The sequence below is a fragment of the Panthera tigris genome, chromosome B1, assembly GCF_018350195.1.
Source record: "Panthera tigris isolate Pti1 chromosome B1, P.tigris_Pti1_mat1.1, whole genome shotgun sequence".
NCBI classification, from domain to species: domain Eukaryota; kingdom Metazoa; phylum Chordata; class Mammalia; order Carnivora; family Felidae; genus Panthera; species Panthera tigris.
This window is the reverse complement of record NC_056663.1, coordinates 163,851,391-163,866,022: the sequence shown is the minus strand read 5'-3', so window position 1 is coordinate 163,866,022 and position 14,632 is coordinate 163,851,391. Positions and strand designations below refer to the sequence as shown.

Sequence of the window (14,632 nt, the reverse complement as noted above, 5' to 3'; positions counted from 1 at the left end):
ATGCTATAACCTTGTGTTTGGATTTATCACACTGCTTAAGAACGCTATTTCCCCCAACACCGAACGAAAAATTAATCCTGGGTTCACAAACGGCAGTAGCCAGAACACGTTTTTCCCCATTCACCGTCCAGTTTCAAGCTCTGCCGAAACATAGCTGCGTAGGCTATTTTAACTGGTCTTTTTTCCTTTGGCTTTCTTCTAAGACATTCACTCATGAAGCACTTGTTACGTGCTGAGCACTATACTAGATTCTGGGCATGGCAGCAAACAGTGTCTTGAGGACCATAGACCCTGAAACGCAAGCTTCCTCTCTTCCTTCTCCCTCAGCAAGATGATACTCACTCGCTTCTTACTTGGCAATTCGCTGAACCACAGCCTGCGACGCGGAGTGTATCTTTCTGAAAATTCTTCATCTTTGCTTAGGCTTATTTGTGTTCTTACTTGTCTGAGATTGAAAAACAACCAAGTTACAAATGATTGTTTGCATTCAGGTGATATTCACTAGATTTTTCTCAAAATTAGTAGGAAACTCCAGGTCTTTTTGCAACTTTTTTCTTATTTAGAAGACTTCCCAGCTCCATTTCCATGGGCGAGTGACTACCTCTCAGAACCTCATTTTCCTTATTGAGCTAGAGACGCTAAAAGCAAAAAGAGTTGCTATAGAATAAAACTGAAGAAAGCAGAGTCTGGTGCATATTAAGGACATAAGAAGACAATCGTGATAATGAAAAACTTACTCCGCATCAGGCACAGTGTTTATCATTTTACACGCATTACCTCATTTGATGGTATGCATTGTTCTAAACAGACACGGTGCTATGATTAAGAACAGGAGTTTGGATCCCAGCTTTACCATTTCATAGTGTGGCCTTGGGCAACCAACAGAATCTCTCTAAGCCTCAATTCCCTCATCTGTAAAACGGAGATTGTAAAAACTATAGGTGTTTTGGAGAGTTACTTGAGCTAATAAATGCAAACCTCTTAGCACAGTCTGACATAGAGGACCTCCCGTTAAATGCTAGCTATTACTATTATTAAGCTACCTTAGGTTTATTCTATATAATCATTTGCTGGGCATCAAAGCGTAAGACACCCTGATCATTTTGGGGAGATAGTCAAATAAATAAGACAAGATTCTTGTCCTTAATGTGTAAAAATTACAGAGTGGAACACAGGTATGTAAACAGCATACACAAAATAAATATTCAGTATGGAACCAAGGCATGCTGTGGGAACGCAAGGGAAGGAGCCACTAAAGTCAAAGGGATCCAGGACGGATCATGGAAGACCAAAAACTGGAGTTGTGCCTTTAAATCAGCGGGCACTCAACGGGGAGGAAATGGGAGAGGGGTTTCCCAGGCAAAGGGAACAGCAGATACAAAGAGACAAGGAGACTTAATAGACAATAAAGAAACAGAATGAGTTAATTTCCAAGAAGTTGCTCCCAGAAGTAGACTTACCGCTTCTGCACGGAACAGCAGCAACAGCAACAGAAAATCGACTGGATGGTATTATCTGAAAAGCAGATCATTGTGAGACAGCCCTTAGTCCATGATATTGAATAGATGAGTCAGGTGGAGGAAATTCCCAAGGGCAGGAAGGATATGAATTATTATAATGCATGTGCTAAGTCTTGACTATGCCCTCCTTTACTAGTGGAAGGGTGAGAAACTGTCACTAAAGCAAAAAAGAAGTTACTGGCACCCTGGCCAGTGTGGTTTCCCTTCTCAGGCTCTTCTCCCCGTTCTGGTTTATGCATTTCCTCAGTCTGTGAATGATAAGTGACCACTGTATTCTACTTGATCAGGCTAATGACAGCTAATAAGTGTAAAAAAAGAATGATTCAAAAAGCAGTGTTCTCCTAGAAAATATTAGCAGGGATTTTTCAATCAGATCCATCACATTTCTTTTAAAAATAGTTTTTAATAGTTTATTATTTAATATCTTATGTCCATGGAACCTAAATTTCCCAGTCATCTCCTTCTCACATTGACACCTTAAAATGAAGTATTAAAGAGCAGAATATGTTAGACATGAGTTTTGAGGTTAGACAGACCTGGGTTTGAACCCTCACTGTGGGGCTGATTATATCTGGGATGAGTCCCTTTGTTTACTCTTCTAAGTCTTTGCTTTCCTGTCTGCAAAACCAAGATAATCATACCTAACCCCGTTGAGAAAGCTTACAAGGCAGAGGTTAATCTCTAACTGTGGGTTTGGGGAAGTTACTGAACCGTTCTTTGCTTAAGTTTCCTCATCTGCAAGATGGGAGTAACAGGATACTCCGCATGAAAAACCTACTGTGAGGATTAATTGAATCCATTAATTGAATTGATTGAATTGAATCAATTCATGGAAAGCACCTGGAACAATGCCAGGTATATAGGAAGAGGGTAATCGAGAAGATCTATTATTACTATAGGGTTGTTGAGAAGATTAAAGTAGCCATCATCCTGGGAAAATAGACAAGGGGTACAAACAGAAGACACCCAGTATAGTCTACCCCCCAGCATCTGCTCTGTGCCCCCAGAACAGGGGATGCAATGGGGTCCCATAAGTCATCATGTTATCTCCAGGTGATGTCAGCGCGGTCATATTTCCACCCGAAACTTAGCACGCTAACCATTAGGATTCTTTTTTTTTTTTTTTTAATTTTTTTTAATGTTTATTTTTGAGACAGAGACAGAGAACATAGGTGGGGGAGGGGCAGAGAGAGGGAGACACAGTATCTGAAGAAGGCTCCAAGCTCCGAGCTCTCAGCACAGAGCCCGACAGGGGGCTCAAACCCATAAACCATGAGATCATGACCTGAGCTAAAGTTGGACACTTAACCAACTGAGCTACCCAGGTGCCTCAACCATTAGGACTCTTTAAGTGAGGTAGGGAACAAAATAAGGAGACAAGAACATAAAACATAAAACACAGCTGCTACAATTCCCACATCTATGGTTGTGCTGTCCTAAGTTGATCGTAGATACCCCCTATCACCATCCATTCCATGTTTCCCTTTGCCTCAGTCAACACTTTGGCTGAAATAGGTACTTTATCTGATGGAATAACCCAAATGTTCATTCCTGTGGGACTTGGGTCCTTAGTTGGTCTTGTCTTTATGGGCTGTTATAATTCTCCAATGACCAGGAATACTATGAATATTGGGAAATGACACTAGTAAATTCCTTGAGTTTTGAAGTCCTCTTTGTCTTCTCTGTGAAGCACCAACCCAATTTCTTCCTGGTAGTCAGGATATTCATCTCAGCTACATTGACCCCTTTCTGTGCCTATCAATTCCGTGACACGAGGAATCCCAAAGTGCCAGAGGGCAGTCTCAACTTTCAGGGTTCCCTAAGAAAGAGATGCTTCTCTTGGGCACTGAAATCTCCAAACCCACCAACTCAAGATCACAGATAAAGAGAACAATATTCCAGTGGGTTATTAGGTGAAATGGCGAAAAGGGCCACTCATACCCCCCTCCTTACTTCCCTGACTCATGCATTCTGGCTACACATTTGTTGTGATTTAAGACATTTATTGCACCCTATAGGATACCACTCCAACATTGTAAGATGTTATCTTCCAGATGTCAGAGTAACTGGCCCTTTAGTAGGCCATTCCTCTGTCCCATAAGCCAGCTGCTTCTGAATCATGGGACATGACGCTTAAGAGTATGCAGAGCACCACTGAGCAAACGCAAACAAAACTGACAAAAGGCAGCAGAGTATGTTAGACATGGATCATTTTCTGGACCTCTGATTTTATCTTTCCATTCTGTCCTCATTCCAAGAGTGTCAGCCATAATCCTCTCCCCCAGATCTTGTCACAAATCTCCTGACCTTGTTCTTTCCATGTTCCTGACTAGTTTTCTGCCATTGCCCATTAGTTATTGCAGATCAGTGTCTCATACTATCTCTTCCTAATGAAGTAAACAAATGGATGTACTTTTTGAAGTGCTGGGAGGATTGTATTTCAGCACTATCTTTCAGGAGTCCTCTGAACGTGGCTATAGCACAACAGCTGTTTATTTCCCCTTTCATATATGCTTAGGATGCAGATCTATCTAGAAGTAAGTCTTGATGACTACCTCCTCTAGGGGCCTCTCATGTGATTGAAGGAGAAGCAGAAAGAACAGGTACTATGTAAATATAAGTCATCTGCTCATGAAGCTATCTTGAGCCTTCTGGATCTACTGGGGCCGACTTGCAAATATATCACTTCCATATTATGATGGAATGTGAGGCTATTCATGCCTAACTTTATGGTTCAATGAATCAGATGACACTAAGCTCATGATAGGCAGTTTGAATCACCTAAATATCTCATGATCCATGGTTGACTGTTCAGTCTTCATCAGGAGCAAGCCAGCAGCTATTTTCTTTCTTTTTTAAAAAAAAATTTTATGTTTATTTATTTTTGAGAGAAAGAGAGACAGAGTGCAAGGGGGGAGGTGCAGAGAAAGAGGGAGACACAGAATCTGAAGCAGGCTCCAGGCTTTGAGCTGTCAGCACAGAGCCCGACATGGGGCTTGAACCCACAGACCACGAGATCATGACCAGAGCTGAAGTCAGAAGCTTAATCGACTGAGCCACCCAGGCGCCCCTAGTCAGCAGCTATTTTCAAATTAAAAATCAGCACAGTGTCAAGGCATTGCTCCAAACCCCTGGGGGATTGCTGATTTTCATCCTGAGACTTTACAGAAGCTCCATATAGCTAGCATTTTGCACTGCATTCCAGGCTACTGCCAATGATAATTCAAGTAACTGATAATTGACTTATTTCCCCCAGCTATAAGGCTATCCTTGGACCTCTAAATATATGGCCAAATAAATCTCAGATCCAATTTTGACTCTTTCCTGGAGCCCCTTCTCATATCTATTACTGTATTAGTCAGGTTTCCAATATGAAACATGACATATTTAAATTAGAATAATTTTAGAAGTGTTCATTCACAGTTACTAATTACAAAGGTGTGGATGGGAGTAAGGGAACTATAAAGGATGTACAGGAAACTGGGTCCAACAGTACTGGAACTGTCACCAACCCTAGGTGCAAAAGGACCAGGAAAAGTGAGAGAGATTTAAGTACAACAGAGACCTCTTTGACTGGGGCAATGATCTGCTGTTGAGGGACATATCCAGCTCAAAGCAACCTCACCACAACTTCCTTCCATTAGTGTAATCCAACCAGAAACTGGGGCTTGGAAGCATATTGATCCAACCTCTACAGAATATGTTTCCAGGATAAAGTGCAAGGTGAAGAATGAATACCAAGAAGTTGGGCTCCCTGAGCCATCATAAAAGCTGGCCACCATATTTAATCCCTAGAGATCATCCTTCCAGGGTAATAAGGTGGATAAGAATAAGGATATTCAGTACAGTAATAGGTATATATTAGTCCCTTTCCTTTCACAGAATTTGACCTTCCAAACCTAGATTCATGCATTAGTTGTTTGCCTTTCTCTGATTTGGACATTACCATTACTCAGTCTTTGGGCTCCTGACACTTTGTGGTCCAGTGGTAACCATTTCATTTCACCATGGTGACATAGTTCCAGTCCAAGCCCAGGCAAAAACTCACCTTTGCTCCCACTGCTATTTTATCACTCACTCCCAACTTAATAACTTTCTCTCTTCCTTTGCCTGCACCCAGAAACCATCCATTTTCCAAGGACCATTCCAACGTTCACTTCTAGACACTACAATAAAATAAATTAGTGAGTCCCCCAAATCTGCATTATATTGTGTATTAATAGGATTTTGCATTTCAACTGCTTCTGACTGTCAATTTCCTGGCAGTGTCTGCATGAACAAATGGCCAAAAACACTCCTGAGAAAGAAGGTACTTTAGCACGTGGGGGCTATCTGTCTGTCTGCTGGCAGGACTAGGTCTAATTTACATCCTTGCCAATTGATTCCAGTGTTGTTTTAGAGCCCCATGTAGGTCTATATCTATCTAGGCCAAGAGATGAAAAGTCAAATGTAGCTTATACAAATGAGTGAATAGGTCAGAGTATGGTTTAGAAAGTGGCAAAAACTGTGGTCCCACTTAGAGGTATTCGTTTTCAAAATTTTTAAAATGCTCCTTCCCTCACCTGCATCACCTGTTTCCCCTCCCCACTGGATCACTGCCATTAGCATACAAATATACCATTATTTTCCCCATTAAAAACAAAAGAAATTACCCTTGATCTTCTTTCCTTGACCAGCTTTGCTCCCCATTTACAGTATAATCTAGACATGAGTAGTCTTTACTTATTGCTTTCAATTCTTCTCTCATTTTCTCTTAACCATTCCAACCAATCTTTTGTCCCCACCACCTCCCCAAACCTTCTCTTGTTAGGGTCATGGGACACAGGTGCACACCCCTGTATCCCATGGTTAATTCTATATCCTCTTACTTGGCCTCTCCACAGCATTCAATACTCTTCTCTGGCTTTTCTTTCTTCTCTATTTCACGGTTTTCTTCTCTCCCTCTCCAACCTCTTAGACTGGGGCCAAGGATAGCCTACCCCAAAGCGTTTGATCTCTTCTTTTCTCAGTCTCATCCAATCATTTGATTGATTGTCTCATTCCTTTCTGTGTCTTAAAAACCATCTATCTGCTGATGACATCCAAATGTATACCTCCACCCAGTTCCAGTGAGAATTCCAGACTTGCATACCCAAATGCATTCTCAAATTCTCCATTTGGATGCCTAGTGGACACTTCCAATTCACATGAGGAAATCTGACTTCCTTCTCTTCCTTCCTCCCCAGACTTGCTACACTCATTCTCTCCATCTCGTCAATAGCAATTCCATTTTTCCAGTTGCTCAGGTCAATGATCTTGGAGTTGTCTTTGATTCTTCTCTTTCTCTCACATCCCAGTCCAATTTGTCAGAAAGCATTCTGACTCTGCCTTAAACATGTATCCAAGAGTTTCAGTTTGGGATGATGAAAATGTGCTGGAGATGGACAGTGGGGAGGGATGGTTGTACGATAATTCAAATGCACTTAATGCCACTGGACTGTACACTTACAGTTAAACTCGTAAATTTTATCTTATGTATATTTCACGATGGTTAAAAACTCACTCAGACACACACACACACACACACACACACACACACACACAGAATCTTACTGCTTTCCCCCACCCTTCTGTTACTACCATGGACTAAGCCACCATCATTCATCTAGATTATATCAACAGCCTTCTGACTTCTTCCTGCCTCTACCCAAAACTCCCTATAGTTTCTTCTCAGCATAGCAGCCAGAGTAATTAATTTAAAACCTGAGTTGGGGGCACTTGGGTGGCTCAGTCAGTTAAGCATCCAACTTCAACTCAAGTCATGATCTCACGGTTTGTGAGTTTGAGCCCCACATCAGGCTCTGTGTTGACAGCCCAGAGCCTGGAGCCTGCTTCAGATTCTGTGTCTCCCTCTTTCTTTGCCCCTTCCCCACTTGCATGCTGTCTCTCCCTCTCTCTCAAAAATAAGTAAACATTAAAAAATTTTAAAAAAATTTTTTTAATGTTTATTCATTTTTGAGAGACAGAGATAGACAGAGCATGAGCAGGGGAGGGGCAGAGAGAGAGGGAGACACAGAATCTGAAGCAGGCTCCAGGCTCTGAGCTGTCAGCACAGAGCATGACACGGGGCTCGAACTCACAAACCGTGAGATCATGACCTGAGCTGAAGTTGGACGCTTGTCCGACTGAGCCACCCAGGCGCCCCAAAAACATTTTTAATAAATAAAATAAAACCTGAGTTGGATCATTTTGCTCCTTGTCTCCAAACCCCACAATGGCTCCCCATTTCACCAACAGTGATAGCCAAATTTCTCACACTAGCCTATAAAACCCTCCAAGATCTGGCCTCCTTATTGCCTCTCACTTCTGTCCAATATGCTTTTACACATGTCACCCAGCCACATTGCCCTCCTCACTGTTTCTGAAGCGCACCAGGCCTGCTCTCTCCGTAGCTTCTATGCTTGTGTTTCACTCTCCCCTCCAGGTGTCAACATTCTTTTTTCAAATAATTTTAAAATTGAAGTATAGTTGACATAAAATATTATATTATTTCGGGTATACAATGTAGTGATTCAACAATGACACACATTATGTAATGTTCACCACAATAAGTGTAGTTACCATCCGTCACCATACAAAGGTAGTACAATATTATTGACTATATTCCCTATGGTGTACTTTTTATCCCTGTGACTTATTTCTTTTATAACTGGAAGTTTATACCTCTTAATCCCGTTCACCTGCTTTGCCCATCCCCCCCCCATCTCCCTCCCTTCTGGCAACTAGTATTTTGTTCTCTGTATTTATGAGTCTGTTTCTGTTTTTGTTTGTTCATTTGTTTTTTAGATTCTACCTGTAAGTGAAATCATATGGTATTTGTCTTTTCTGTCTGACTTATATCACTTAGGTCCACCTTCTAGGTCACCCATGTTATTGTGAACACAAAGATTTCATTCTTTCTCATGGCTGAGCAATATTCCATTTTGTATATATATATATTATGTATATATATATATATATACATAATATATATATATATAATACACACACACACACACACACCACATCTTCTTTATCCAGTCACCTATCAATGGACACTTAGGTTGCGTCCATATATTGGCTATTGTAAATAATGCTGCAGTAAACATAGGGGTGCATATATCCTTTCAAATCAGTGGTTTTGTTTTCTATCAGGTAAGTACCCAGAAGTGGAATTACTGGGTCATATGGTCTAAGGAAATGACCAAAAAAAGAAAAAAAAGTAGATCACTGGAACTGTATCAAACTAAAAAGTTTTTTCACAGCAAAGGAAACCATTAACAAAATGAAAAGGTGATCTACCTTTTGAGAGAAGATTATTTGTTAATAATATATTGGATAAGGGGTTAATATCCAAAATATATTAAGAATTCACATACTCAATATCAAAAAAACCCCCCACATAATCCAATTTAAAAATTGGCAGAGGACATGGATAGGCTTTTTTCCAAAGAAAAAACTTTGATATTGAGTATGTGGAAAGTTGCTCAGCATCACTAATCACCATGGAAATGCAAATCAAAACTACAATGACATATCATATCACACCTGTCAGAATGGTTAATATCAAAAAAGACAAGACTGACTTGGGTATTTCTCACTTTATTTTTTTCTTTTCTTTTCTTTCTTTCTTTCTTTTTTTTTTTTGGCATGTCTCACCTTCTAACATACTATGTGATTGACTGATTTTATTATTATTTTTTAATGTCTGTCTCCTCTACTCGAATGTAAACAGGGATCTTTGTCTTTTCTGTTCAGTTATATCTCAAGAGGCTAGAACCGTTGTTGACATATAATATCCACTCAGTAAATATTTGTTGAGTGGATGGTACATGAATAAATTAGTTTGAAGGAGCATCAAATTATAACCTTTCCAGAACACCCACCTGTCTTTATTCAGTCCTAATGGGAAAACAAAAGCTGTATTTGAGAACAGAATAAGCAGGTACAATAGGAAACAGTGAACAATGAGAGTGGTGACGTAGGAATAGATTATGAAAGTCCTTGAAATAAAGGAAGATAAGACCTTGAGTGTCTATGTAGTAGGAGGTCTTATTAAATACCGAAGATGAGAACAATTTGGTCACAGGCCAGAGCAAACTCTGTACTTAGTCTACAAGCCTTCGTAAGATGGTCCAGCAAGGTGAGCAATGACCATCTATGGCCTCATGTTTGTTTGTTTTTTTAATTTTTATTTTAACGTTTATTTATTTTTGAGACAGACAGAGCATGAACGGGGGAGGGTCAGAGAGAGAGGGAGACACAGAATCTGAAACGGGCTCCAGGCTCTGAGCTGTCAGCACAGAGCCCAACGCAGGGCTCGAACTCACGGACCGCGAGATCATGACCTGAACCGAAGTCGGACGCTTAACCTACTGAGCCACCCAGGCGCCCCTGGCCTCATGTTTTAATATAAACTAAAACCGTTTAATATTGTCGAGGCCAAGAAGTGTCTATAATGGTCTCTTTACTCCTTGAATGATCACTAGCATGTTATATTATTCTCTATATTTTTCCAAATGCTGGAAACACATCAAAACTAGAATTTATAGATTAAAAAAAGGAAACCCCCAGAAAATCAGGTAGGCCTGTGGTTAGCTAGTTAAGTGCCTATTCTCGGACTGACAACTTTTTACATGTACCTGATTTTTAGTGAGAGTTGCAAAAGGCTTTTTATTTCTCTGATTCAGCCGCTGACTTCCCTTTTGCCTAACCAGAATTTTTGTCTTCCTCACGAGCCCCAACCTGTCTTCTCGGCACTGGGTGCAGATCTTCTGCCACAGGCCCTCACCCCCTGAAAATTTATGTCTGTGCAAAGCTCATCTCCACCCCCTTCCTAGTCAGGAGCACCGCTCAGCTGTTGAGCAGATCACGGTCTGCAGTGGCACTAAAACCACCGGAGACATGGACAGATGAGAGCCTCAGCAGCTGGGCAGCCCCATGTCCCCTGACCTCGCTTATTTTTAGCTGCAGCTTCCAAACCGGTGCCATTTCAAGGGACACCGACGCAGCAGCCAAGGTCACTGTGGGGCTGGGACTGCCATGGTAGGGGTGGCTGGCCCTGGGGCTGGAATTGGGACTGTGTCTGGGAGCCTCAACATTGGCTAGGCCAACGAAGCAACAGCTCTTCGCCTGTGCCATTCTGGCCTTTGCCCTCTTGGAGGCCATGGGGCTCTTTTGCCTGATGGCAGCCTTTCTCATCCTCTTCACCAGGTGACAGAACCGTCTCGACGTCCCACGGGTCTTTCTCCCATGTCTCGCCTGTCCTGTATGTTCTTTTTCCCATACCTCCCCAGGCAGCCTGAGGAAAGTGGTTGGCTCAGGGTTTGACAGAAGGAAGACAAATAAATACTGTATTAATAAGAAAGAAAGAAAGAAAGAAAGAAAGAAAGAAAGAAAGAAAGAAAGAAAGAAAGAAAGAAAGAAAGAAAGAAAGAAAGAAAACTATCCTATCGGTTCCCCTCTCTAATTTTTCCTTGTCTGTGTATGATTCCACCACAGACATCTTGGATTCTTCCTGAACCCTATCCTTTGTATCCAATCTGCCATTAATCTGTTCAAATTGTTTAGCTTTTTACTGCTTATTTCCCTTGCTACCAATATAGTCCAAGCCCTCATCAGCCCACACCTATATGCCTACAATAACTCCCGTATTCCTCACAACCACCCTATGAAGTAGGTGCCACTTCACAGCTGAAGAATCTGAACCACAGAGGGGGTCCTCCCTGCTGGGAGTCAGAGGGCCTTTAAGTTGAGAGCCAGGATTGGAACGCGGGCAGAGCGACTCCAGAGTCTCTGCTCTCAACCTCTGGGGACCGTGTTCGCTCAGTGATCCAATGAACTGGCCCACGTCCCTGCCTCTGTTCTCTCCTTCAGTCCATCCTCAAAGTTCATTTCCCTAAAAGTCCATCTCAGCCAACTGCTCTCCATCCTCAGCTCCTAAAAAGGCTCTCAGCCACAGATGGCATCAAGATTATCCCCTCCCTCTGTTCATTGCCTTCCATAACTTGGCCAACTCCATGCCAACTCTCCAGGTTCACCACTCGTATTACACCGGCTTCCTCCACTTGCTCTGATGTCACAAACATCCTGAACATTTCTGCCTCCAGCCTGAGAAGGACTTCCACTGCAATCCACCCCCATCCGGTGGTCCTCCGAGCTCCCAGAGCACAAGGGATCTGTCCCGCTCATGGCTCGTAACTGGGCACCATGTTAGATGGCCGTGTGCACGACAACCTTTGTGTAGGCTCCATCTCTCAAAGGGTTTCTCTGTCATACCACAACTGACATTTTAGATTGGGTGATTCTTGGGGGGATGGGGGCACTGTCCTGTGCATTGTAGGACATTTTTAGCCGCACGTCTGTGCACTAGGGGTCAGCAGAAACCCCTCACCCCTTCACATACATCTCCCCTTCTGGGTCAGGAAAACCAAAAACCTTCCAGGCATTGTCAGATATCCCTCCTCACCCACCCGCCCGCCACCGGGAGACACAAAATCACTTGATTTTGAGAACCACTGCGCTATGTTGTAAACTCTTCAATTTCAGGGACTGTGTTTTGCACCTTGTTGTCTTCTTCAGAGCACCCAGTGTCGGTGCCTGGCACACAGCGAGAACTCAATAAATGGGCCTCACCCATACCTACACCCTCACAATACACCTGGGCTCTACTTTTCTGTAATTTGTTCTACTGCGTGATATCTCACACCTCAATGTTGGCTGCACAGAAAGCTAGGTTGACCACAACCTTTTGAATAAGTAGAACAGCAAAGTTGAAGAAAATAGCTTCCGGACCTTCGGCTAGTATTTGTAGGTCGTAAATCTAACCTTCTGTTCCAGATGCATTAAAAAAAAAGAAGTCACGTGTCCAAAATCAAGCGTAAATGCATGAGATGCTAAATGAAATAGTTAAAATCTCTCTGGTGTTCAAATGCTTTACCCATATTAGGACGGCATATGGGGGTTGGGAAGGTTTTAGTGTCAGACCAGCCTGCAGTCGAACCACGGCTCCGTTTTCTTGTGGCAACAATGAGATTCTGGACATTCAGCAGCCTTATCTGGAAAATACAGAAATGAAACCTATCTTCTAGGAAAGGCAGTTCCCCCTCCTACTGACACAGCCCTTACTGGTAACAGACACTCTACTAACATCTTACTATACTAACTTACTCCCTAAACATTGAAATAGGTCCTGTTAGTACCCCATTTTACAGAGTAAAAACACTAACAGAGAGGTTCAGTCATTTGTCCAAAGCCACAGAATTAAAAAGCCACTGAGTCAGCATTTGAGCCTAGAGAGTTTGGCTCAGAGTCCAGGAGCAAAACAAGACTATCGTTATGGATGAGATTAAATACGATAGCAGAAGTGAAGCACCGAGAACATAAAACAGTTACTCATTTCTATTCCCAACTTTCTCCCTCACCCAGTTCCCTAGAACTAACTCAGCAAGTATTTTCTAGGTACTCACAGACTATGTCTAAGGTAAACAGACGTAAGCAGATGTGATTCTCCCTCTGAAGACAAAACAGGGGAATAAAGCCAAGCAAGCAAACCTGATCTTCAGTCCCCCAAGTCCCTTGTCCTGAGCCCATTCTCTACTCCTGACTCAAAGGCAAATGTTCCCTCCATTCCGGGCTCTAAGGGGTTCTCTCCCTATTATCAAGACAGCTCTCAGGAGAGGCTCTGAAACTTATTTTTGGTATAAATGATGTAATAAACGGATATAATAGTAAACATGTAGTACTGCAGTGCTTTTTTTTTTAATGTTTATTTATTTTTGAGAGAGAGTGTGAGCGAGGGAGGGGCAGAGGGAGAGGGAGATACAGAATCCAAAGCAGTCTCCAGGCTCCGAGCTGTCAGCACAGAGCCCGACGTGGGGTTCATGGGATCATGACCTGAGCTGAAGTCAGACACTTAACCAACTGAGCCACCCAGGCACGCCCCCCCCCCTTTTTTTTTTTTCAATGCTTCTTTCAAAGGCATTTCCTTATTTGTAAGCATTCCGCCTCTATTAAGGTGAACAGACAGATTAATTTTTAAGGAATTGGTTCACATGACTGTGGGGACTGGCATGTCCAAAATCTAATGGGGTGGGCTGGCAGGCTGGAAACTCAGAGAAGAGCTGTGTTCAAGTCCAAAGGCAGTCTGCTGGCAGAATGGACTTCAACTGATTAGATAAAGCTCACCTGCATTGTGGACAGTAATCTGTTTTACTCAAAGATCACTGATTTATTGTGTTTAAATTTTTTTAAAAAAACATTTATTTCCTTTTAAGAGAGAGAGAGAGAGAGCATGAGCAGGGGAGGGGCAGAGGGAGAGGGAGACACAGAATCTCCAAAGCAGGTTCCGTGCTCTGGGCTGTCAACACAGAGCCTGACATGGGACTTGAACTCACGAACTGCGAGATCACGACCTGAGCCAAAGTCAGACTCAGTAGGACACAGTTGGTGGCTTAACCGACTGAGCCATCCAGGTACCCCAAAGGCCACCGATTTAAATCTTGATTTAAATCCTCATCCCCCAAACACCTTCACAGAAATATCCAGAATAATATTTAACCAAACATCTGGGCAACATGACCCAGCCAAGTTGACCCATAAAAGTACCTATCATAATACCTTAAATTCAATTACCTTTTCCAGAGGAATTCCGGTATCAGTTAGCAGGCGGGAAAGATATCTGGACACTAGGAAAAGGCCTTCTGCTACTCACTTGAAGGACTACATGCCAGCAGAGTGGATTATAAACCCGACAATACCCCCTGGGTTACCTTTGATGTCTCCCGCAGACTGGGATTTAGGAGGAAGTATTTTCAAAGATACTTATTTTCCCTGAGTCAATAGCAAAGACAATTACCTTCAAAAAAAGGTACGACCTATGCCACCACTGCCTCAAGTGTAATAAAGTTTTTCTTCTCCCCTGAAGAGAAGCCACAGGCAGGCAGGCCCGTTTCCGGCTTGTTTAGGGTTCCATCCCTTCTGCCTGGCGCCACTGCCCGAGAAATAATTGTTGCGCAAATGAAAAACAAATTGTGATCGCCGAGCAGCAGTCCGCTGGTGTTCCCTTGTTTGGCGTGACTTCCCCAGACACCAGG

The 14,632-nt window shown here is 42.6% G+C and overlaps 1 protein-coding gene and 1 pseudogene across 4 annotated transcripts in view; one reads left to right on the top strand and one right to left on the bottom strand.

The window, feature by feature from the left end:
• TXK (TXK tyrosine kinase) overlaps positions 1-14,632 on the bottom strand; it is a 61,391-nt gene that overhangs the window by 41,262 nt on the left and 5,497 nt on the right. The window contains exons 2-4 of one of the 4 annotated variants that reach the window (XM_042984580.1): positions 12,478-12,595; positions 1,461-1,515; positions 343-445 (exon numbers count right to left, since the gene is read on the bottom strand). In XM_042984580.1, the coding sequence (XP_042840514.1) occupies positions 343-445; positions 1,461-1,515; positions 12,478-12,481 (162 nt within the window). In that variant the 5' untranslated portion in view covers positions 12,482-12,595. Of the gene's footprint in view, positions 1-342; positions 446-1,460; positions 1,968-12,477; positions 12,596-14,632 lie in introns of those variants that run through there. The other 3 variants (XM_042984579.1, XM_007075905.3, XM_015534757.2) reach the window with 3 other exon arrangements.
• Positions 9,669-10,847, top strand: LOC102951627 (annotated as a pseudogene).